This window comes from Alexandromys fortis, unplaced genomic scaffold (assembly GCF_014885135.2).
Source record: "Alexandromys fortis isolate MF-2015 unplaced genomic scaffold, M_Fortis_MF-2015_v1.1 scaffold_53, whole genome shotgun sequence".
NCBI classification, from domain to species: Eukaryota; Metazoa; Chordata; class Mammalia; order Rodentia; family Cricetidae; genus Alexandromys; species Alexandromys fortis.
Window position 1 is genome coordinate 10,395,007 of NW_026067939.1, and position 27,353 is coordinate 10,422,359.

General features: G+C 35.3%; 1 protein-coding gene across 1 annotated transcript in view; it reads left to right on the plus strand.

Moving 5' to 3' along the window:
* The window catches only part of Fstl5 (follistatin like 5), a 288,146-nt gene that overhangs the window by 216,073 nt on the left and 44,720 nt on the right, over positions 1–27,353 (plus strand). Inside the window, exons 10-11 of the mRNA XM_050147516.1 lie at positions 5,647–5,765; positions 22,608–22,757. Coding sequence (XP_050003473.1) covers positions 5,647–5,765; positions 22,608–22,757 — 269 coding nt within the window. The remainder of the gene's footprint in view (positions 1–5,646; positions 5,766–22,607; positions 22,758–27,353) is intronic.

Consider the following 27,353-nt stretch of genomic DNA (forward strand, 5'->3'; position numbering starts at 1 on the left):
GTCTTGTAGTAGGATTTCATTTGTGTTTTAATAAATAATAAAGCTTATTTGAGGATCAGAGAAGTAAAACAGCCACACTGGCCAGCCTCACAGACCAGGAAGTAATGACACACACTTTTAATCCCAGTAGCCACACCAGTTTACCATAGAAACCAGGCAAGAGTGCTACACACCCTTAGTCCCAGAACTAGAGAGGACTATAAAATGGGAGAAGACAGCTATTCCTGGAGGCTGGATCGCCATTTCAGGCTGAGGTCAAGTTAAGAGCCAGTGACTGCCTGTTTTGCTTTTCTAACCTTAGGTTGAACCCCAATTTCTGTCTCTGAGATTTTATTAATTGTGCTACAATGTCTGGTTTGAAACAATGAATGAACATACTACATAAAAATTGCAGGTAATATTCAGGATCCTTTATTTTCTGGAGTGCTGCTTCATTTCAGGGAGTTCACATTGTGGGAAAATATTGTATATTGTAAAAACAGGAAAAGTTACAACTTTTTTATTGGTGACTTTAAAATGACAACTAATTCGATAGTTTTAAATACCAATGTTTGCTCTAAATGTGTATCTCATAAAAGCTAACTTAATATTCTCGATTAAGGATATAAAAGTATTCTTAGTCTGCTATAAAATCTTTGTTTCAAATATATGCACCTGCTCACACCGTCACCCCTTGCTGAGTTGCAAAAGTCTTTCAATTACACCACCCCATACATAGACACTTTCTTTTCTAGATTTCGGTCTCCACAGTGATTATTCATTTTACTGATCAACTAACTTTTCCTGACTTGTTTTTCTCTTCTCTTCTTTTTGGCATGCTGCAGTAGCTAACATATTATGGAGAGAAGAAGGTACTAAATTAAGTTATATTTCATATTCTTCTGACTTCTTGGCTTGACTTTTACTGTATTTGCGGACTATCATTTATTTCAATATTTGGCTTATTTTCGCTTTGACTCAAAATTTAATTTGATTATACTACAATTTTCTATTATATTCCTGGCGCTATTAAGATATTTATCACCTAAATAGGAGAACTAAATAGATTAGTGGATAAAGGCACTTGAAACCAAACCTAAAGACCTGGTTTAATCCCGGAACATATGGGGTGAAAGGAGAGAACCAACTTCTCTAGATTGTCTTCTTGCATCCTTCGGCATACTGTGCCATACACACACACACACACACACACACACACACACCTAAAGCAAATATAAAATATAGGTACTCTTATTTAAATACAGGTCACTTTGATTCATTAATAATAGAATCTCTCATTATAATACCTTTAAATTGTTTTAAAAGTTTAAAAGCAGGTCAAGACAGTAAAAGCAATTGAAATTACCATGCTCTCCATGGTAACCTTGGTTAAGTCAGTATATGAATAATTATACAACTATCTTATGAAGTGGTTATATTTTGTATAAAAATGAGTTACAAGTTGAAGTGTAAATCAAACAGTTTCATTACAGAACATATGCCTGCCACTTTGTATTAATCTTGGTATTTATTCCTAAAAGAAGTGTAGCTGTTACTAATACTCAGAGGGGCTGCTCTTGGCTTTTAAAACAGTAGTCAGCATTGAATAAATGTTATATAATATAACTCAGGAACGCAATTTTGGCTGTCTTCTTCACTAGTCAAAATGTCTGAGGAAAATGGCCTTCTCGCTTCTGCTGCCAATGAGGAGGCATTTTGGCTTTCTCCCTCAGGCTCTTCAAACCTCCCTCATGATCTTCTTTTCTGACTTTTATTTAAGCGGTTCTGCTGTGGCCACATCCCCCTTCTATTCAACTGGAATATTACATCTTCAATTGCACAAAGCTCAGTTAGACTAAAGCCTGCACTGACTTGACTTATAGTGTTTCTTTATGCCACATTTCTTCTTGAGAACAAATAAATATTTCTCTGAGCATTGAAACACTTGTTTCAAGCTATCATTGTGATGGAGAGTACACCTCCTCCCGAGCAGGAGATCAGTAGCCACAGACTTGGTTCTAGTAGTTGAATGTGGGAAAAAATTTAATGAACTATTTTATCTCTTAGCTGCTCGCAGCAAATCATACATTCTGAGCACTCCCTCCTCAAATCTGTGCTATAGGAATCAACATAAAGTGCACGAAAAAGTCCATATATTTTAACTTTTATAAATGTTAGCAATTTTAATTTATAATATTTGACATACAATGATCATGTAATATTAATACTGTAATTATCCACCAACTGGCTCATCTCAGGTAGCCATTAAAAAGGGACTCTTGTGTAAATCATTCTGATTGGTGCACTCATAGTGAGGTAATTCACACTTCTGTACTAATAGTGCCTGTAAAAGATTGGACACCATCACTCCCAGAAGTCTTTACAGCAAAAATGAAACAATGAGTAAGACATTTTTCCTGTTACTCTTGGAATAGAATCCTGGCCTTTGTATATAGCAAGTTTCATTTTAGTAAACATACTATAAAGTCTTTATTTTCAAGTATTAATATAATTGTTCTCAGTGTCCAAAGACAGATTTAGCAGCTAAATCATGATACAAATAATGGTTACATTTAAAAACAGAAAAGAAAATATTCTATGTAGGGAGAGAAAAGTCTGTATTAATTTTTAGCTTAAAGGTAATTTTTTTGTTACATGTAGATGTATACTGAGAATCTTGCATATATGTATATATACATATATGCATGCAAATATATTTATAGTCACTGGAAAATGGAAGTATAGTATTAATTAAGGAAATACTTCCTAACTATTTAAACTCAGTGGTTAAACTTTGATTAACAAATCATTATAGGATTTTAAGTCGTTACTGACAGTGTTACATAAACTAAGGTCATTTGACAGTTTAATCCAGAACAAGTACCACTACAAGATCCTCTCCTCTATTAGCTTAAATGTGAATCCAATATCCAGAAATGACTCAGATCATATTGGAACAAAATTCATCATGTATGTACTGTTCATAATTAATAGTAGAGATAACAGGGTACAAAATCACTCTATCACTGCCATGCCCCCATGGATTAAATATGAGTACACACTGCAATCATATGTCCTTCACTGTATTAATATTGAATTAAATGTTCAGTAAAGATTAGAAATAATTGCTACTTATAAGAGGGAGTGTAATTATTTCTGTGCCTTCTATACACTGTATATAAGGAGAACAGAATCCAAAGAATCTAAGATAATCATGAACTAATTTCCAGATTAACAGCTAGATTAACAATTGATTTGGAAATGACATAGTACAGGTGTTTGTCTCCACCAACACATGAAAAATGAAAGAGAAAAAAAAAGACTGTTAGAACTAGCAAGGCAGAAGCGTTCACTGAACTATAATATGTTGTAGCATTAAATACACATTATCATTTAGTGTAATTGAAAACTGTAGGACTAATTATTTTTTATTCTGAGAACCATGACCACTCTGCCTTTATAGCAGTATGTATTGTTTACAAATATTTTTTTTCTAATATGCATGTACATATTAGCACTTTGAAAGGCACTGAGTATATAGAAGTTTGAGAAGACAGGGAAACCTTTGCTTTGGAACAAATACTAAGCATGAAAAATTCCGTAGCTTCAGCCTAAGTAGTCAAAATAAGTAAAAATGTCCTTTACGTATAAAGAACACATCATTTTTTTTAAATATTGCATTTTCAAAAGTGACTAGCAAACTCAGGTTATTTTGCATTTTTCAAATATTTTTGTAATGGGCTTAATAGCAGGCACTAGTTTAGCTATCTGCTTATGAATTAATATTGAAGATGCAGATGATAACATACCTGGTAGTCTTCAAGAAAACCATACTTCTTTGTAGAAGAATGAGCTAGAAAAGTGAATGGCATTTTACTACAGCAAGAATATGAACAGAAAGCTCTTCGGACAATCTGAAAGGACAAAGTATGAGAAATGTTCTACTAGAAAATCAAGTTAAAATTTTTGTGGGATCATGATATATATAATTGGTTATTGTGGAGAAGATAGACATTTAGCACAGACTGAGCAATCAAAGTAAGTTCAAGGGAGAATGAACACAGTGAAGAAATGACCTTTCACCTGCAGTTATGTCCTGTCCATGAGAGATAGCATCATTGAATATCAACATTTACTGCTTCTTAAAATCTTATTGTGTGCTAACCATTCGTTTAACTCTGTATCCGTAGATATCATTTGATTCTCACCAATAGCCATGTGATACAGTTCTTAGCTCTAAGTTCAATATGGATAGTGATTACACAGTTATAATTCCATGCCCAAAAGTGAATGTTTTCAGGGGGATTTGATAAACACTAAGGGATTATTTTTCTACTAGAGAAAATTTAAATGAACAAAACAGAGTAAACCCCAGGTACTTAATTATTTATATTTCACCTGTGGCTGGTATCCTGGGATATATTTTATGATTTATAAAAGTACTGGTATGAGTTCATATTTTAAAGGTAAGAAACAGAGTTGCAGGCTTAAATGCGTGATTTGGATAAATTAGGTATTTCCAAGGACACTTGAACTCAGAAATTAGACCAGTTCAGTAATTCAGAGTGGGATCCCATTGAGTATTAGTTTGAAAAATATGGTTAAATAAACCTTAGTGAAAGTATAAAGAGAGATGAGAGGTGAGAATAGTTCAAGAAAATTAGCAGATATTCGGGATGGCAACTAGTTGCCAGTTTCATGTGTACTTTGATTCATGATGGTAGCTCAGGAGCAGTTTGGGGTAGAAAGATATTCATTCAAAATTGAGAGGAGTATTGTAAGAAGCATGAAATACTCCAGAGGTTTCAACATGATTCAGACAACACAGTGTGACTTGTTTATGTTTGATTGTAAGTTACAACAGTAATATATAGGAACTAAAATATTAAATTGATAGTTATTAATATATAGCATATATTAGTGTTTACATGTAGGCTTGACTAATACAAATAAGAAGTAGTTGTCTTTTTAAGCCTTATAAATATAATCTTTTTAAGGTTTGAATATAAAATTTGCATTCTGTTATGCACAGGTATACATATAGCTTAAAGCTGACAACCAATGATTCTTTCTTATGAAAATTTTGCAACAGATATGACTTGCATGTTAGTCATTTCTGCTACTGTTTAGGAATATCTTCTCTTAATGTGCTATTCTTTGGAACTATAGTTACCAGATCATTGCTGAAATAATCTACAGTTATTTCAGTACATATGAGTTATTACATAATGCAAATTCATGCGCTATAAATGAAGTATACAAACACTATTCATAAAAACCATAAAATCCAAATTAATCTTTGAATATATTTTCTTCCCATCAATGAAAACAGAGAGATACTTTTCAATATGTCTAAAATTTATGACTTTATATTTAGTAGCACCCAATTTATAAGATTAATTATGACTTAAGTCCCATAGATAAGTATTGGCATAAGTAAGGAAATTTATTTTGTTCCCCATGGATGTGAAGCCTGAAAGTGGATCTAGAAGATTGGCAGGAAGGCCAAGAAAATGCCTGTGTGTGTCTGATGTAGGGAGGTAGTGTGCTTTATAAACATCAGGTAACCTCTTCGATGCAGCACTGCCAGGAAGCTAATGGGTGCTCAGTTATGTTGAAAGGTTTCTGATGATTCTATTTGACTTTGAAATGTGTTTTCTCCTTAAGGTCTGGGCATTGGGAACATGTTCTATGTTTTTTATGAAGATGGAATCAAGGTGATCCAGCCCACGGAATGTGAGTTTCAGAGACACATCAAGCCCAGTGAAAAGCTCCTTGGATTTCAGGCAAGTCTCTGAAGAGTTCCTTTGCTGTCTTAAAAGAACTTCTGTAAATAAAATTATAGTTTGGAAAGACAATGGAGCATGTAGCTATGTAAAATTTCTTAGGGTAGGAAATTCTAAATTTGTGATCTTATTTTTGCTATTTTTATACTTGTTTATGTTATAAGTAATTTGATAAAGATACATTTTCAACAATGAACACAACACTCAATAACTATCTCAGGCTACTTAATTAGAACACCTCCAGCTTTTTAGTGTATCATTTCCTTAACAAAGTAAAAGAAAATAGGATAAATTTTAGAATGTATGTATTTTGGATATTTAACATTAAACTTATTTTACCTATCTCTTCTTATGCAAATTCAGACATATACTAAACACTCAAAATGTGATCATTTAAAATATGAATATTCTTTCATAATTCTCATTTAAATTCTCACTTAAAGTTGACAAGGCCTTGGCATGTGACTAAAGAAGACATTTAAGTTCGTGGTTGAGAACTTGATTTTTCTCTTCATCTAGCCCATCAGAGGCCAGTAATGCTGTTGTATATTGCTATATGAAGACAGCAATTCACAGCTGAATGCAAAGCCTGTTGAAATAAGAGCGGCGGGGCTGCGTCCCCAACACCCTGGCCGCTTGGCTAGCTCATGCCCGAAATAACAACACACAAACTGTGTTCATTTAAGAACTGCTTGGCCCATGAACTCTAGCCCTTACAGGCTAATTCTCGCACCTGGACTAGCCCATTTCTAATGATGTGTGTAAGCACCCCAAGGTGCGCTTACCGGGAAGATTCTAGCCCAAGTCCATCATGGGTTGCAGCTGCCTGGGAGAGCAGAGCATGGCGGCTGTCTGGTCCCTCTGGAAGCAGCACAGAGTCTGACCTCACTTCCTCTTCTGCCCAGAATTCTATTCTGTTTCCTCCTCCCATCTATGTTCTAACCTATCAGGCCAGCCAAGCAGTTTCTTTTATTGCTCAGCCAATGAAATCAACAGATTGATATGACACTCCCACATCAAAAGCCCACAAATGAAAAGCAAACATATATAGTAATAAAACGAGGAACACATAATATTGAATTGAATTAAATAATTTTTTGTTACATGAAGTGTTTTTCTATATTTAAAGATAGAAAATATTGTTATTCCACTGTGTGTGCATATTGTGATATTCCGCAACTTCAAGTTTCCAATTGTTAAGTGAGTTCATAGGAAGAGGGTACAGAATTAGGTAAGATGACAGTGTTTCATTGGGGAAACCTGTCTTGTCTGTCTCCATATTTCCATCTCTTTCTGTATCTCCCTGTTTTCCTCTCCCCTTCCCTCCTTCCCTACTCTTCTCTCTCCCTTGCCTCTTTCTCTTCCTTACTTCCTCTCACTTCCATCCCTTTCTTTCCTCCCTCTCTGTTTATCTACACATAAATTTGTTGTTTTTTCATTTTACATACCAATCCCAGTTCCTCCTCTTATTCCCTCCACCTTTTCTTCCCATCCCCATCTACTTCTCAGAGAGGATAAGGCACATACTTTGGGGAAGGTCCAAGGCCCTCCCTACTATATCTAGGCTGAGCAAGGTATCCATCCAAAGAGATTAGGTTTCCAAAAAGTCAGTACAAGCAGTAGAGATAAATTCTGGTATCACTGCCTGTAGCCCCACAGTCTACCCCAGCCATACAACTGTCACCCACATTCAGAGGGACTAGTTTGGCCCTGTCCAGCTGGAGTTGGTGAGCTCCCATTAGCTCAGGTAAACTGTTTCAGTGGGTGTCCCCATCATGGTCTTGACCTTTTTGCCCATATTCTCATTCCTCCCACTCTTCAACTGGACTTTGGGTGCTCAGTCCAGTGCTCTGATCCAGGTCTCTGCCTCCGTTTCCATCAGAGATGAGAGGAGGAAAAAAAAGATATTTTGATTGAGGGAGCCATTAAGGGGCTAGAAAGAAACCCAGAAATAGAGAAATTCCCAGGAATCCACAAAGATGACTACTCCAGCTAAGACCCTAAGCAATATAGGAGAAGGTGCCCAAACTGGCCTTGCCCTGTAGTCAGTGATGTGTATTTTAAATGTCAATGTAGAACCTTCATTAATATTATAATATCGAGATAGAATTTTGTCTGTGTTTGGACACTTGAGTTTTGAGACATGTTCACCATACTGGATGAGGTCAGTCACCTATGTAATCATCACCATCTCCTTATCTATGTTGGGATTTGGCCAAGCACTTAAACCTCAAGGTATGGTCAGGGGAACATAGTTGGTCACTTCTGTTTGTTCTTCCTTTAGTGTATGATGAGGTGTGTATTCATGACAAGCTCAAAAACTGCTATACATAAACACAAAGAGCAATAGTAAAACAATTTAACAAAATCTCCATTGCCTTACACCACTGTGAGTCACTCAGTCTTGTCTAACTTTAAATCAGGGTGCATCTTATTTCTTCCTTACTTTAACATTAATCCCTGCTTTATAATTTCACTACAACAGAGTTTTTCTTTTGTTGTTTGTCAAAAACATTTCTAAGAATAATTTATCACTGCAGTTTTAGGGGATAAATTTAATCTCTAGTGCCTATTAATTCGTGATGATAAGATCTGAGGCACTGTTTCAATGTGCAAAAACAGCCTTTCTTTGTAGTAGATAAATTAAATCTGTCTTATCTGATTTTAGAGGATAACTCTCTTGGATATAAACAGTAGGGGAGAAATCTTTTGGAATCATTTTTTTTACTCATGAATAAAGAATAAACATTGATAAGATATTTTTCAAAGTCATTTCAACGCTAAGATAGTAAGAGTTCAGTTCCTGACATAGGAAGTGGATCAGTAAAGGGTAGATAAAGACTGATACACTTCACACCTTCCATCAAATTCTTCAAAAGGCGCTGTTTGCTCATTCTAAATAAAAATTCAATTTTGGTCAGCTTGCGTTTGGTTTCAGACTTTGGGAGAGCTCTGCGAGGATGCGTTCAGTGAGCTGTGTTATTCCTTAATCTCTTGGTTTGAATTTTGCCCTTTGTTTTGTATCTCTGGTAGGCAGGACTTTTGCTTTATTTATACCAGCTCTACACATGATTTCATCTTGTCAGGGAGGGTATGATCTTCAAGTAAATATATTTCTCTTTTGGACTTACGGATTCATACTCAAATTGAAATAAGTTTGGGGAAAACTGTTGACATTCTTTCAGATTACAAACTGTTCATTCATTTGGATTTCAAGGACTGCCAATCCCATCCACCACCCACGAGATGCTTAAAGGTTTTTAATTCAATCACCTTCAGTGCTTACAGATGTAAGTTTCTTTGGCTCTAACTACTCACCTTGACAAAAACCAGTGTGTTACTCTGACTGACTACCAGTTTTGAGAAAATGGTCCATGTTTAACTATTCTCGAGCATGGACCATAGGTTCTATATATGTATTAAATGTCAATTTTTAAGTGTTCTGAGAAGCAAAACTGAACTTGCAGGGTTTTTTTTTTTTTTTTTTTTTTTTTTTTTTTTTTTTTTTNTTTTTTTTTTTTTTTTTTTTTTTTTTTTTTTTTTTTTTTGCACACTTAACGTGAATCTCAAAGACTCCTGCACTTTAACCTTTGACTCCCTCATTTGAAGATTATTTTTCCCTGGAAAATTAGTAGGAATAATTTACTAGAATACAGAGAGTATGTAGTAATAGATCCTTAGTGCGATCCCAGGATGAGGCAAGATTGGCTCAAATTAACAAGCAGGAGCAGCCCATGTTTCTCCACCAACTCACCAACTCTCCTAGTGACAATTCCAATTTTCCCTTTGTCCTGTTTCTAACTCAATTACTACTTTTCAATATTAGGCACCCCAATACTTGCTTAAACAACAATCCTCTAATGTGGTGTGGACACTTTACTTGCAGGCATTGCTGGTGGGCAGCGCTCTAAATCCAAACTGCAATGCACTCTGGAAAACACATTCAGGACTTTCCCGTGCACAGTGCTGTCTCTGTGGGGCCTTGCTCAAACAGGGCTTAATTTGCACAACTGTGGAGTGATAAATTTTTATGCTTTTGTTCTTTTATATGTACAGTGACATCATGCAAAATGCAAAGAACTTTCTACAGAGAGAAATAGAAACGCCTTCTTAATACTCCTTCAGAGATTACTCTCTCTGTTTCAAAAGAAATACATTTATGCAGCTGTTTTTGGAAGTGTCAGTTGTATTGAGATCTTATGATATTTCTCAAACTTCATGCTGTTGTCACACTCTTGCTCTGTGTTTCTGGTGCACATCTATTTGTAAGCTCCCATTGGGATGACTTTGGAGGAGGCTGGAAAGTTAAAGCTCTTGTGAATTAGGCTCAGCAAGGTTCTAGAAGACAACATATTAAGGCTTCCTCCAGGAGCTGTTGATAAAACCAGTCAGTTGTTTTAATGACTATGAGCAGAATAATTAGTGTGTTCAAAGTTACTTGAATTTCTCACTAGATTTTTTTTTAAAAGGGTACAGATGTTAGGTGATTGAAAAGAGTATTAATACAGATATCATTAAGCATAAAAACACTTGAAATAAAAAGTGGTACAATTCTCAATATATATAGTTTAAATGTGTTTATTTATTTATATAATAAAATACAGTATTTATTGTTAATAAATAGAAGTTTATTGTTGTTTATTTTTAAGACATAACAGTTTGTTCCACCATGTCTCCTCATGTCCAGTCTGCATATTATATATTAAATTAGACAATGTTTTCTTTGACACGTGTCTTTTGAAATACCACTATTAAATATTTTATGTCAGTATGTTTTTGATAACTGATTTTAGTTAAACAATCTCTATTTCATTTTAAAGTATACTGAAAATTCTATCAGGTTACAAACATCATCTGAATTTTTCAGGAATGGAAACATAAATCATCAAATTAACAGTTTTAGTCTTAATGTTTTAATTTGTAGATATTCCAAAACTGTTCAGTACTGAGAATTAAATTTTTATATAAATTATAATTATCCAACAGAATTTCTACACTGAAATTAAGATACAGTCACCTAATTAAAATTTAAATGCCAGTGACTGAAGTCTAAAATTCCCTGATCTTACCTTAAATAGTCATTGACTCATTTCCCAGAAGAAAGAAGTTTCTGACTGTTGATTATGTATTTTAAAGATTTGTTCATCATGTTTAAGCAGTTATCATGTATTTTTCAGCATGTTTTTGATGCACTCATTTTTTTCCAGAACTTGCTAGGATATAGCATAGCTGTACCATTAGCTACACTGTTCATTTACTTTTAAAGATTAGAAAGCAAAATATTACAATACGTGTAAATACACATGTAGAAAGCAGTGTGCTATAAAACAATTACAGACACACAAATTTCTGCTTTAGTCTTACTTGTCAGATCTGCTTCTGCCTCAAAGAAAAGTCTAAGGAGGATATACACGAGCTATAAATCACTCGCCTGACCCCAAAAGGTAGGAGTAAGATAAAAAACTGCATTCACAGGATACAAGGAATGAACAGACCAGTTGGAGGATTAAGGGCTACATTCTTAGTTAAATATTCTGTTGCCAGAACAAGACAAATAAAGCTCACACCCTGAACCAAAACATTCTGTAGGCAACCACTCCCTGGGTGGAATCTATAGTTATCTCCCTAAGGAAGTGGGAACCTAGTTGGATCCTTAGACTTTTCTTTGAGGTGGAAGCAGATGTACTTGTTAAGACCTGAAATACCAGCTTTGGATATTAGCCACACCTGTTGACAATAACCTTGAGAAAGAACTCTGAGGTGTGACTTGAAGTGTTGACAATAACCTTGAAGGAAAAGAAGGAAGTTTCAACTCTCTGACCTTTAGTCAAATTAGAATGGACCCATATCTGTGGGCCCTGTCATTGTAAAATTTGCTACCGCATTTTCTGCATGTGGGAGGTTGAGGTAGGATGTCTGTTCGAATTTCAAAGCTAAACCTGATCTACATTATATGAGTCCAGGATAGCCCAGGGCTACATTGTAAGAGTCCAGCTTAAAAACAATATAATCAAGCAATAAGTATTAAAAAAATGTAAAATTGTTTTTAAATCTTGCCCTATGCCTCACATGTGTAAAGCTCTGGGTTCCATCACTGATGCTAGAAAAAAAAAGGTTAATCAGATGCATTGTTCCTCATTAGCATTTTTATGTGGCACAGATTTCTGTGTAAACTACAGTCAGGTTTTAAAATAGAAATGTGTATAATTATGTCTGCAGATAGATTTATAATCTAGTGGAGATAATTCTATTATGACAGGATATTTTTTTTTCAGCCAGTAGCAGACTCAACGAACAAAGCAGCCTGTCTACCACATCAGGCGCTTCTAGCTAGACAATATGTGAGGGTGGGTGAAACCCATTTGAATGATGGGCACCATCTGCTTCTGACACTGTGCACTGTGGGATCAAAGTGGGGTGCTTGAGTGGTGTTACAAGGGCTAACTACAGTCAACAGACCGACAAGGAACTCAATCCATACTTCCGTCTCACTGACAATGCGTAGTAGATATACATAGTCTACACATCGAGGAGAATCTTTTTTCACAACTAAATCAGTAAAAAGAGAAACCTATAGAATGCATAACTCAGTGCCATCCTGAAAACGAAGGGCTGAGAAGGGAAGGAGGCCACAGCGCACATTCCGGGTTATTTAACTATTTTTTGTAATAGTCTGTTGCCCTTTTCTTTTATGAATTCATAATGATGAGACATAATTTACTTCAAATGAGATGCAGCATTCAAGGTGAATTAAATCCAAATCAAAGTTACTTTAAATGCTTGAAATGACTAGATTTTTCCTTCTAAAATATTTCACATTTAAGCCGCTGTCAGTTTTTTTTAAATAATGCTACAGCACTGTTTGATCAGGGAAATGAATAGCCCAAGATAGACTTGAGGCGAAGGGAACACAGCAGTTTAGATCTTGTCTGCATTTAGAATGCTATACTGACAAATAACCAAAGTCAGAAAAATCATACTGTGTGGTATATAATTAGGGAATCAATGTTTTATTGATCTCTTTAGTCCTAAGAATGTATTGAAAGTTAGTTGGAGTATTTGTGCAAATACAAATAAAACTAGGGTCCACACTGTGTTTGAAGTTTATATTCTCTCTTTGCAGAATGATTAAGGTAAACAATATATTTGAAAGGAATATCAGTATTTCAAATGGATGGACTTCTGTTTGACTATAATCAACTTTCTACCACTTTAAGAATAGGACAGTAGGACAGTAGTATGCTGTGTTGTAACCGATTTTCATTATTAGTTTTTCTTTGCTAGCCACTTTGCTAAGTGCACTTCATAAAACAAATTTATTACTACTTTGTGATTAAAAAAATCCTTCATTATGTTAAGAAGCAAACTTAAACTGAGTCTTTTATTTAATTCCAGTTGTTCATGCTAGTTCTTCAGTTGTTTGAAAGTGAAGCTCCAGGTCCTACTTAGTTCACAGTTATTGACACTCACCATAATTACTATATCTCAGTGGGGTTTTGGTATTTGTTTTCATCTCAACACATTCTGCCAACTACTCTCTTTTGGTTATATGGTGTAACTTGAAGTCTTTGGCCGGGAGAATTAGGTTAATCTCTCTCACTCTTTCAAATACAAGCCTGTACAATAGACACAACATTTCTATCCCTAGGATTCTCAGCCATGTGAGCCCCTGCCTAACCTAGAATTTCAGTCTCTTGCAACGTCTAGGAGGACTGGAATGCTATCTAATTTGCCCTTACTTATAATGTCTCCAGTTTTCTCATTATATTTTATAGGTATTTAATATCTAACTATTATTTATCATGTCAGATATCCATATAGAATTAAATTTTTGATAAACATTTTACACTTAGATACAGTTGTGCCATTTAATACCTCTTATTTTCATGCATGAATTGAAAAAAGTTGATATAAATTGAATTCAGTCTTATCAAAATCTAGATGAGTAAATGAGAAATGTCCTAGTAAGTTCAATAAGGATAGTCAACGACAGAGAGAAATCCGCATTTGCCACACGTAAAATCACTCAGAAACTCTTAAATGCATGCAGCCAAATCTGTGCAAACAACGGTGGGAAATGAAAACAAAGTTTATGTGAAATATATAGACTAGTGTAACTCCATGAAGTGCAGTCCCCAGAGAAAATTCTACCTGAAAATAAGAGGTGAGTTATACTGATTACTTGGACAATACAAACATGATTTTGTTTAATCCTCACAATGACTCTGTCTGATGGAAAACATTATTATATGCATTTCGCTAAAGAGGTAATCACGGCTTATGAAAAGTATTTCACGAGTAATATAAGGGTATTGCTACGTGGTCCACATGGGCATCATTAGCCTCCAGGCTGATTGTTCTGCTTCCCCATTACAGCTTGGCTTCCGCCTGCACACTGCCCTCCGCCTAACTCTAACACTGACAGTAAATTACACAAATGCATTCTTATTAGGTTGAAAGTAAGAATTTCTCTAGTATAGTCTTTGTGCTTTTGATGTCCTGAAATCAAAATCACACAATAAGCTAGTATTCTAGTGTAGCACCAGTTAGGGTAAAAAAAAAAAAAAAGTCCCCAAATTGTATGTCCGATACTATTCTGGCTTACACTGACATCATGAAATTTCTAATAGAATGTGACAAATTCATTGCTTTCCATTTCAGGGGTGGGTGGTACAGCGCTTGGGTTGTAAGCAGTGATTTCAATTAGAGGATGGATGAAAGTACGTTTATCTCGGTTCCTTTTAGTGTTTTAGAAAATCAGTATGGTATTCTCAGAGGCTTAGTTACATTTCAGCGATAGAGCCCTTAGCTAATGTAAGCAAATCCTTGGGTTTTCATCCACAGCAACCGAAGAGGAAAAAAAAATGTCCTTTGGTTCTAACTTGTTTAGTGGTCTATTTTAAATATAAGTTGTAATCATTGTACAAAGCAGAATTGGAAAAGAAAACATTGCAACTATAGTATTTATAAATTGTTCAGGCAGATTATATACATATGTACACAGAGTTTTATATACACATATATCTAAAAACTGTAAGAGATTCCATTATAATACAGAATTAAATATTCTGATGTAATTTCTAAATGATGATTATTTTACAACATTTATGAGAAATTGAAAAGAATCACTCAACAAAAATGTTTGTAACCTAACACATGACTTTCCAAGTATAAATGGAATATTGTATTTACATCAGTGGAATCAAATTTTGATCACATTGGTTATACATACGTTTTGTGAATCTAACATACATTTTTTAAAATAGGAAATTGTGACACAGGAGCTCAGTCTAACTTTTCGTGTTTGCTTTTGGTTAGTCAGTTGTTTGGCCAAATGAAATCCTCCAGATAATCCAATAATGTTCACTGTAGCCTGCACTAGTCAAGCCTGCAGGAGGCTCTAAACAGCTGTTTGAAACTCTAGGTTATTTTTAGCTCAGTAACTGATGGTGGTCTCAGACACAGCAGTGCAGAGACCACATTATGGTTAGTACTGCTGTAGAATTGGAGTTCCAAGACAGTGACTGAAAAGATGGTACAAAGAAGGTTAATACTTGATCCATTTATTATCTACCATGAGTAAGATAACACATATTTATGCCCCCAAAATCTTTGCCTCATTATCATATTTAGTAAATGTGTCAAAGGCTAATCTTTTTATTTGGGTACAACAGGATATGGCTTAGTCAAACTGTTGGAACATGAATATAAACTCTGAGGAAGTCTAGGCAAGAAAATCCCTGGGACACATTGTGATAGACGGGTTCACATGCAGAAAATGGGACTACAGCAACCAAATCTACATTGATTAAGAAAATGGGTGGTGTGATTTTAAGAGCTGAGGAAAATTATTGTTTCTGTTTGCTTTTTAATAAAATCTACTGAGAGTAAAAAACTTATTGAAGATAAGATAAATTGGGTTATATGTTTTGAGGATGTCTATATAATTAATGTTTGTATATAGAGAGGTTTATTTAGTTTTAAACACTGGGTTTGGTTAACTGCTGGCTTGAGGGATACATCTGTCCAGCTGTCTGCTGTTTATGGTTTGAAAGCTCTTTGCAATAAAATGATTTTAGTAAGATTATTGGGCTCAGCTAGTACAATCAGTTTATACAACGTATGTGCTAAGAAGGAGTGGTTAGTGCATAATGGAACACAGTGGTCCCATGTCTTTATTCTGTGATGTACAGAGCCTGCAGCATTAAGGAACAGGGGCCACAGTGACTCATAAATTGTCAGCAGTGAGAAGAGCAGGTTTCCCAATTCTCCTTCTCCTTCTTGCCAGACGGGGGATTTCTCGGAGCTAGGGAAGCTGCTTGATGGAAAAGCACAAAAAATGAGATAAGACAAAGCTGCTCGATCTAGTCTCTGTTCACTGGCTACTGACAAGCAACAAGAGTACAGTGCAGCAGCTTGCAAGCCCTCAACCTAAGTGCTTATGTGTACCTGCTAATTAGGATGTCAGCCCCTGTCCCCTTGGTTCCAACAACTTTTCATTTATTCCCTGTCTACAGCATACTCTGGGATGAACCCATGCTGCTGCTTAATGCAGCGTCCAAGATAATTTGTGTAGATTACAGGACATCTCATGTACCACTAATGGTGGTGGGTCAAAATACTAATGCCATCTTCTCACTCACAGCTGTGTAGATTGAATAAAACAGTGTTTATCTGGACCATCCGGACCACCAGATAACCTCTCCTTATAGCTGAGAGAACCTGGCATGACTTGTAATTAGTCTCAGCACGCTCGAATTCCTTTCTATTGCCCATGTCAGTCTTCACATAGTACAGCTCAAATTTTCCTAATTGTTGAGATATTTTAATGCAAACTCTTCTTACATATGTATGTGTGTGTTTAGAAATGACTTTAATTCTCATTTTCTTTTTCTGTTTCTTTGCTCCTAATACTTTATGGAACTGGTACCTCTTTCTTTCTTTCTTTCTTTCTTTCTTTCTTTCTTTCTTTCTTTCTTTCTTTCTTTCCTTCTTTCCTTTTATTTTTTTGAGTTTCCCTAACATAAACCAAACTTTATTTTGTCTTTTACTCTACTTGCCCATCTACCCATCTATGCCCACATAGGCAAATAATTCACCTTTTCTTGGTTTGAGTTTTGATTCAAGTATTCACCACTTTATTTCTTTTTATGTTTAATGTTTGTTCTGTGCTATTATACTTCACAGTTTCTCTGGAGACAGTTAAATCAAGGAGGTCTGGAAGATGATAACCACAAACTGCAGTCTGGCATCATCTGACCATAGTGGTCCTCAGTGTGAATGAACATGTAGCATAGAGGAAATGGGTGAAGGAAACCAGTCTTGAGCTCTGGTTTCCCACAATTAGCTGAAAATAAAGCCACCAGGATCAAAGAGAATTTAACTAAGAATTAACCTTATAACAAGGGTATGAAGTCAGATAGCAGCAAAATGTTCTTCATTGACAAGATTTTTAGGCTCTGCAGCCCAAGTACTCATGGGTCACTGTATCAGAAAGGCAGCCATTTTTTTTTCTCTTAAATAAATGGGTCCATGTGGCTCTATCTCGGGGACACTTTATTTACAGAAAACTGAATCCTATGCATGCTTTACACATTATTCAATTGTTGACTTCTTTCTATTTTATTTTACTCTCCAATAGAAATACAAAACAGCTTTAACTCCTGGATACTAGTGACATAGACAGTAGACTGAATACACTTATGGGCCCCTGATTTTCTGGCCCTGTGTCTCAGTAATGGAAGAAAATAAGTGTTTGAAACATCATAAAGAGATTTGAAAACACAATACTTTGATGAAGCATGCTCCCATAATTATGCTTTATTTACAAGTACAGCTCTGTCCCATATTAGGTTTAGAATAGCTACTCAGTGCTGTCCACGGACTGAAAACTAGTGGTTGGTATGAGCCTGGTGATCAAGTTCTGTAATCCTAGCTACGTAGGAGCCTTAAGCAGAAGATTGAAAGTTCAAGGCCTCTCTGGCTAAAGAACTAAAATTCTTTATTTTCTTTCCTAAAGGTTTGTTTTATTTTAATGAATGTGTTTATGTGTGTGCTCAGGGTGTATGCCCAGGTGAGTGGCATGTGTAAGATCCTCTGGAGCTGGAGTGAAAACCATGCTCTGGGTCACCCTATATAGTCACTGACAATATGTGGAAAATATTTGCCATCTTCACGGCTGGATCGCCCCACTTTCAAATATGAGATCCTAAGTTCTCTGTTGGTTTTAAAAGACTGCCCTTTACTGAAGGTAACACAGGGGAACTAGCTTTAGGTCTGATTGCTTGGGGCAAAAGGTGAAGCCTAGGAGACATGGAAGCCCTTGTGTTCACAGATAAGCACTAGGTGAGCCACAAATGTTAAACACACAGGGTTTCTCTTCAAAGAGAGAGAGGTATAACTGATTTTCACCTAGAAGGCTTGGGGCAGACAGGAATAACAGATAGCCTGGTAACTTTTGTGCTATGTGTGGCCGGAATACACTGACTTCGCCAGCCCCTTACCCTAAGCTTGTTTGTCTCAATCTCTAGTTCTCTCCTCCCACAGATCCCCACCATTAGCTTGCTTGAGTCTTTTTTCATTTAATCTATAGATTTTCTCATTATGGAATATGTGTATTTTATGAAGAGTTTCAATGTAGTCATGTCTTAAGTTTGGTTATGCACATGGCATTGAGTTAGTTATTACTAGGAAATCTTTTTACCAATTTATTCATGGCTTTAAAAGCCTGAAATAAACAGTGGGTCTCAGCCTTTAACTTTGAACCAGCTCTGACTACAGAATCCTATTGAAGCAAACCATCTTATTTCCAGTGGATCGTTTTCTGTTGATGTTGGTGGTTGCAGAAAACCCTCAATCAGGAAAGGGAAGTATGACTCTAGAATATTCTCCAAAGATCTGAATAAAGTAAGATGCATGTTTGGAATGGAGAAGCAGATTGATCCAATTAAGTTGTTCATAGTTTGTTGTTTATCACTGAGGAGGAAATGCACTGTAAACATTTCTGAAAGCAGGGAACTCTGGGTAGGTATCCTAAGATCATGGAGAGGGAAATGAAAGTCTCTGGGGCTCTAGACATGCCGCTCAATCGGTAAAGTTCTTGATATAACCATGACTCCCTAGGTTCCATCTTAAGCACCACATAGTAAGCACAGTGGCTCACAGATGTACATACCGGCAGGAGGTAGAGGCAGGAAGAATAGGAGTTCAAAGTCATCATTGGCTACATACAGAGTTGCAGGTCAGCTTAGGATATAAGAGATCTTGTCTTAAAAAGAAATGAAAGGAGGTAAAGAAAGAAGGAAGTACAAAAGAAGACAGATAATTAGCAGAAACTCATTGAGTGATGGAATCATGGAAGTATTTAATGCAAATGAAAGAATAAAAGTGTCTTTCCCAAGGGCAGTAATGCAAGATCTGCTGAAGGCAGGAATACGCAGAATAAGAGGGAAGATGGTAAAGTAGACATTTGAGGCCAAATCGTTATAATGGACAAACAGTCTAAAAAATACAATGATGAATTGCCAAGTTAAAACAAGTGGCTATAATTTCCACTTTGACTTACTAAGGTTCCACATAGGAGGTGCCAACAATGCTATTAAACTCCAAAATTAAATCCTCTACCATAGCCAGCATAAATCTTCTAGACCTCTAATGGTTGGGGTAACATAACAGATATACATGAAATTTAGGATTTAATATGGAAATGACCCAACCAGAATAAGTTCTAAGTTTTCACTAGAATTATATTTTTCCCTGACTCTTATCCTATTAGCATATGTTATTTTAATTGCTGTTTTTTATTGTAGTTATTGTTGTGTTTTGCCATTAAATGTTCAATACATGTGAATAATATTTCTCTATAATTGCCACCCACAAATATAGGTATTAATATGTTTAATCTGAAAAAGAGAAGTGCTGTCATTAAATGGAACCTAGCAGGCTTTAATCAGAAATAATGGCATAAGCAAAATAAAGCGAATTCAAGGTGTCTACGAGGAAGTTCCTAATGGCCTTTTAAAAATGATTACAAGTCTGGCCAGGGGTGCCTTTGGGGAATGGCATACAAATAGAAAACAATCTTCAAGTAAAGCAATTTAGTTTACTGTTGAATCACTCGGAAGCAACAACTGTGGAAATTGCTCCTGGTCTAGCGGTTGTTGGGCTGCCAGCTCTGTGTCAGGTGTTCACAATGTATTCCTTCTGCAGATTTAGTGGGGCGATTTTACACAAGGGCAACACATCTGTAAACAATTTCCTTATATTCAGGGCCTTTTCTCAGTCATCAACCTCAAGTCCAACCTTCTTCCCAGCTCTTCGTACCTTCATAAATACTTTATCTGCTGTTTATCTCTTCAGAAAACTAGGCTCTTGTCAGTGACATTCAGTATGGTTCTGAAGAAAAGTTACCCAGGGCTTTCATCTGAACTGATGAGTGAAATTTCAAAACTAAACTGTTTTAAACAGGTTCTGCCTCCAGGTTTGCGTGCCCTCTTTAACCTGCCATGGCTCTCTCTATAGCCCCACTGTTAAACAACCATTAAGCTGCAAGCTATTAAATAATGTTCTTTTCCTAACCCAGAACTACCTGTATCATTCAAACTGACTGCTGGGATTGCAGGTTATTTACAGTTTGTTCTCTGAACAAAGGAATGCCTCGAAGAACAGGGAGCTGGCATGTTTGTGAACGTGACAAACTGAACAGATCGGAGCTGGTGGGTGCTCTGTGTCTGCCTTGAGTTACACCTGATGTCATAAAATGTAAACAGGGGACCAGGAATACCTCATTATCAGATGCTCTGATATTATCATGATATTGCGAATTTTAAGACAAACATGAAAACTACCTGCAATGGATATGCTACCTGACCTATACTGTATTATTGGATATTTAATATAATCACACATGCCTGATGCCACTACTCTAATTGATTTTGCTGAGTCCTCTTTAACAAGGATGTGAAATGGAACATCCAAGGAACACTATTTTATATGATTTAGGGAAGAAAGCAGGTGTGCTAAATTCATCTAGGATTGGATAGTGTGTGTTAGATTGTACAAAAGTATACAAACAAAGCAAAGCCCATGTAGACAGAGACTATACTTTCCTTTCCCTGCTGCCCAGACCCAGATAATCACGCAGAAACTACATTAATTACAACACTGTTTGGCCAATGGCTCAGGCGTATTTCAAGGTAGCTCTTACATATTAAATTAACCCATTCCTATTATTCTATATATCCCTGGCCATGACATTACATCATTTTCTACATGTCTTGTTTCATCAGCAGCGTGTTTGGCATCTGACCCGACTCTGCCTTCTTTTCCTTTGCATCTTTACTTGGATTTCCAGCCTGGCTTTACTCTGCTAAGCCATTGACTGAAACAGCTTTATTCATTAGCAACATATATACAGTAGGACATCCCACATCAAGTCCACATTAGTTAGCAATTATCAGTCCTAAATAAAAACCTAGGTAAATCTCTGCAAAAGTTATTCATCAGCATTTTGTGCGTTTGTGTATACTCAGAACTTCTGTGTGATAAGGCAGCTGCTGGCATTTTATCTTGTTGGCTTGGTGCTATTGTAGTTTGTGGGTCTCCTAACATTGGGGATGGGTGTGTATCTGATGCTTTTACTTACTCTTGGGATACATTTCCTACTTTTGGGTAGCCTTGTCCAATCTCTATTTGATGGCTTTTGCATTGTCTTATTGTTTCTTGTTTTGTCCTATTTAGCTATCACCTCTTAGAGGCCTACTCTTTTCCGAAGAGGATAAAGAAGAGGAGTGGACCCGAGGGAGAGGGGAGGTGTGAGGAGCTAGGAGGAGTGAAGTGAGGGGAGCCAGTGATTGGGATGTATTGTTTGAGAGAAAAGTCCATTTTCAATTAAGAAAAGGGGAAGAATAATATAAGAAAGTGAATGAATTTTTGCATTATGTTTGCTCTGTTAAACACTTTTGGAACTGAGAGATCCTAGGAGAAAATTAAATTTATTATGTTTTCGTTAAACTATTAAGTTCATAAACATGTGGTTAAAGGTGAAAAGGGTTTGCATTTTCCCAGTAAAATCAGTAACTGGTTATCATGTCATAACGGTACCCCCATTACCCTCACAAAAATGCAAGCCCATTGACTTTGTCCAAAACAGAGTGGAGTCTCAACTCAGGTTGGCCAATAGAAGGAATTAAGTAGTTAGATAAAAGCCAATATTCCTCCAGAATTCTGAAATCTCCCTGCCTCTGGCGGAGGGACATATTGCTCTATTGCCATCTACCTCTGACAACTTTCAGCATATCAAAGTCCACGCTATTCTCCATGCTCCTTCAGCCCGTAATCATGCATATAGATTATTGCAGTTCACAGGCTTCCTACATCCCAGACACCCTTCGCTCATTCTCTGTATAATGGCAAGGTTTTTCCCAAACCTTGGCTATTCTCACTACTTTCTTTCTTGTTATTTCTATGATTCATACTCCCTAGGCTTGGCTAGGTCTAATCGGATTCTTTTTTTCTCTATGCTCTGGAGTCTTTTGGATGCCTCAGGGTATTTCTTCTCTCTTATCCACAATAAAACCTTCTCCATAATAACGAGAAATCATCTCAGTGGTTTCTTTTCTGCTCCTCCACTTAATCTGGGGATCTGAAATCTTCTTTACATTCGTTTCTATACATATGCAATGAACTTAAATTTGCCCTGCATTCTATTAACTCGCCCTTTTTATTTGAACATTTAATGTTGAGTGAACTAAATCACTAAACTTTAATTCTACTCAGGATACTGCCATCACCATGTTATAATATTGGATGCAAACTTTTTTTTTCCTGTTTCTTAAAATAAAGGATGAAGTCTGTCCCAAAGATGAAGAGGATGAAGTGCAGAGATGTGTATGGGCTTCCGCTGTTAATGTCAAAGACAAGTTCATTTATGTTGCTCAGCCAACTTTGGATAGAATCTTGATTGTTGATGTGCAGTCCCAAAAAGTTGTTCAGGTATGATTGATGGATACTTTTGAAAATGAGATTTGAAAGTTATATTCGCATTAATCTTAGAGTCTCTACCATCTAACTTGCTGACATTTGGTTATTATGAATTTCTTTCATTACTTGGATAACTAAAAACTATTTATGCCTTCTAAGAGTTTTGTCTAACTATTCTCTTTGCATCTAGTGAAATAAAAGAAAAATTTTCAAAGATCTTTTATTTTATAATATTTCAATTTTGGACTCATATAATATTAACATGACTAATTGCCTTTTTATTAAACAATAAAAAGAAAATCATGCTTGGTAGCCAATTGAGATTTCCCTAGCTGTTACCTTAACAAAAGTTGACACAGTAGTAAAATTTACAAGTTAGTAAAAAATATTAGATTGCTATAAATGATGAAACAGAACCATATGTCAATGATACAGAAGCCAACCTTTAATAGATACTGCCATGATGATGAATTCACAGCATATCTCATTCATCTTTCCATATGAACCACCATCATTGAGCTCTTACTCTTTCCAACACTATGCTGTGAGTCAATTTGCTTAAATTCAAATGTAAAATAACACACAAAAAGTATTGTATCTTAGAGATCTGTCTCCAAAATTTAGACATGGGCCAGTAAGATCTTTGGCCTCAGTACAAGAAAAAAATAAAAAAAGGTTAAGCTAGCATTGTGAGATATGTATTACTTTTGAATGGGAATAATCACTATTTGTGCTTTTAAAGTTATATTGAAGCTAAGATCAATTCATTCAGGTAAAGCATTTACAGTAAACCTTGGCATATAAAGAGCCATATTTATCTATTACCTATCTACTATCTAAGTGTCTTAGAGACAATGGAGCCCAACCACCCCTTACATGTACAGATAAGTTTTATAGTCAATATCGCTATGAAATTAACCCACACATTTTGATTTCTATATAAAAGAATAAAAATTGCTATGAAGTACAAAAAAAGAGTAATTGTGTTATTAACCCTTTCACATAAATTCATCCACCCATCCAGCCAGCCAGTCAATCATTCATCTAATTATGTTATATTCATGGATTGGTTGCTATTGCAACTTAAATAAATGAATGGAATTGGTTCTAATACAAGGCTCTGGTGCCTGCCATAATCTACGTTCCCGACTGACATTGAGTCTAATGATTCAGATTCTGATGTGAGAATGGATAGTGAAATGTTGATTAAAATTATGAACAGGGTCTAAAACTTCCAGGCTCACATATTTATCATGGCTATCCAATTAAATGGTTCCTTAACTATTGTGAGAACAAATAGTTTGTATGTTAGATTTCATTTGCATATGATTTGGATGATGTTGAATTTTGACAAGAGTAGTTTTATTTTGATTTACTCTGAAATAGGCCAGTGTAAATTAGAAGCATTTGGTCTGAAATGATCAGTATTCTTTGCCAGAATTTTAAAATTAGATGCATGATCTGAGACTAATCAAGTTGGTCTTTAAATTCAATTTTAAGTAGGGGCTGACACTTACTGAATATATATTTCCTAGTAGATATTCAAAAGTGGGAAAAGCCAACATCACTTATTATTTATATAATTTTGCCTTCAGACAATGATGTCAAATTAAAAATTAATAAAAGTTATGGATAATAAAATGGCCAAATGCTATGCAATGATCACATGAATTATTATTTTCTAAGTCCCTGTTATAATTATAAAATGCAAGGAAATTTTAAGAATTCATGAAATTCTAAAACAGAGAAAGTAGATTCTGACAGAACTATGTGGAGGGTTTTCAGACTCAAGTTGAGCACCTAGATTAGAAAATTGTGTGTGGGTACAAATGGATTCTCCTTACGAGTATGTTGTTGAAGTACTAATATCATTATTACTCCTTCATAATAATCCTACTATATATATATATATATAATTGCATATATTTTGCCACCATTTTTATTGCCATCGTTTGGACATGCATAGAAATGAAAATATGTATTATTTTATTCTGGCTCCTAGGTCTGGTAATTACTATTGCAGAAGAGTTCTAATTTCATGTAGACTGTGTTTGCATTATTATTTTGCTGTAAGGAATTGACTAGAATTAATTATTTGTAATTATGGAGTGTATATTTGTATATTTCCCAATGTAAAATCAAGTATAATCTCAAAATCTTCAATCAAGGCATTTTGTGGTCTTCTGTAGGCACAGACTTGCAGAGACTTTGTCAGTGTACATGCATGTTCCTAACTGGTATTTGGTTATTTTTTCACATACAGAAATTGTCTAGAATGATGCTAAACTTCAGGTAAAGGGCTCTGATGTGCCTAGAATTAAACTATTTCCAGCTATGAATCATAGTGTGTTCAGTTTTAGCAAATGAGTAATATATCCTAATTAACTTAATTTCAAACACGCACACACATACACACACCCGACACACGCAGATTTGATCAAGTAGCTAATATATTGCAGCCAGAACCATTAGAATCTCGTCTTCTAATTCCTCTAAAGCAATAAGAACAATTTCAATATTCAGTAATTGAATGTTAGTGATAATGTGACAGTAATTTTTACAAATAATTAAAATAAGTAATATTTGTATATATCAGTCTATGCTCTAACCATTTAAATTAATGAGCAATTAAAGCATATTCAAATTATTTATAATAGTTATTATTATAAATAATACCACTAGCTATATATTTCTTATATTTAGTTTTTTGTACATGGTATATTGAATTACAAATATATTTATACGTTTATATATTTTTGGTCATATATATAAATTCATTTTATATGCAAGTATTTGTACATAATTATAAATATACAAGCTTGCATGCAATATACAAGGTTAAGTATAAAAAGTATATTTAAATTGTTGTTTTTAAGGTTATGTGCATGTGTTTAATTTTAGTAAGCAAAATGTGGAAACATACTGTTAAACAATTTTAAAACTGCATGTGTTTGCATTATTGGTTAATTTCTATGAAAAAATTTCTAACTAGCACTATAATGAATATGTTAGTAAAATTACAAAGGCATTTCTATGGTGATATTATTTTTCATAATTCTACATTAATGTGAGATTTCTAAACTGAGAACAACTACTTTCAGATGTTAAATTTTTGCATTATAATCAAGGTTGAAATTAAAAATGCTCTAGGAGAACCTAAAATTTGCTCAGGTTGAAATAAACACTAAAACAATTCTACATGACATTTTAAATAAGGGTAACAGAACTTTAAGCAAAATTAAAAAAAACAACAACAAGAACAAAAGCAGTTCTGAAGTAAAAACAGTGCGGGCATAATATCCCACATCAAGGCAAAGCCATCTTGGAAAAGCAGGTGTATCACTGAGTGAAGGAAGTGAACAAATCTGAGGGCTTCTGCAGAGGAGCACATGACAGGCAAGTGAAGCCCCATTCCTGAAAGACTGAGAAAGAGAAAACAAATCTTTGGGTACTATTCCATTCTGCTGGAAAAAAAAAAAATAGAAGCCACACCCAGTTTTGTTTTTTTTTTTGTTTGTTTTTCAGATATATATTTTATCATAAAATGAACTAAAATTTAGATTGGAAGTAAAATTGCTTATATTAAGAATGATTTCATGTGCTAATGAGAAAAGAGTGGGTATTCCTGTGACATCCTGAAATTTAACTGTCAACATGATAGTCTTTCTGTCTAAGGTGAATTGTAATAACATTTAGACATGCATGAGTCAAGACCCTTGCTGCCAAGTCTAAGTTTGATCTCCAGAACCCACTAGTAGAGGGACAGTGTGACTTCACAAGTTATTCCTCCTACTTCCACATGTGAGACACAGCGTGCATGTATCTACACACCAACACACACAGTAAATAAGAGGTTTTATATTTATACAAATTATTGTTTGGCATTGGAAATCATAACATTTCTGGAAATACTGTTCCTGAACTTAAAAAAGTGAAAATGGTTGAGAGAATGAAGAGAAAGAAAATAGATGAAGGATACATAAATATAACTTCAAAGACCCAAGAGACACCACTCTTCTAATAGATATATTGACAGTGAAAATTCCAAAAGCAAAAGAAGCAGAAATGAGAAATAAAGTGTTAGAACATTTAGAAAAATATTGGGTCAACATTTTTTATGTCAGTGAAAACCACCAGACAAATAGCCAGGAGCTCATTAATCTTGAAGGAAGAGTTCAAAGTAGCTAACACCATGATGCCTTATGAAATTCCGAATGGTTCTTAGAAGCAGTAAGAGAAATACAGACAAAGGTTCCCCAACTGGTCAGTTAGTAAGTATCTCTAGAACCTGCAGAAAATTTCTATACAAAAATTAGGTAAATAGACTTTACCGAGTACAAGAATTTGAATGTACATTTTCTTATAGAATATATGTAAGAAGCCAGTAAGTAGAGAAAAGGATTGCTTCTTATTATGTTATTTATCTTTTTTTAAAGATTTATTTATTATGTATACAACTTTCTGCCCCCATTTATACCCACACACCAGAGGAGGGCGCCAGATCTCTTTACAGATGGTTTGGAGCCAGCATGTGGTTGCTGGGAATTGAACTCAGGACCTCTGGAAGAGCAGACAGTGCTCTTAACCACTGAGCCATCTCTCCAGCCC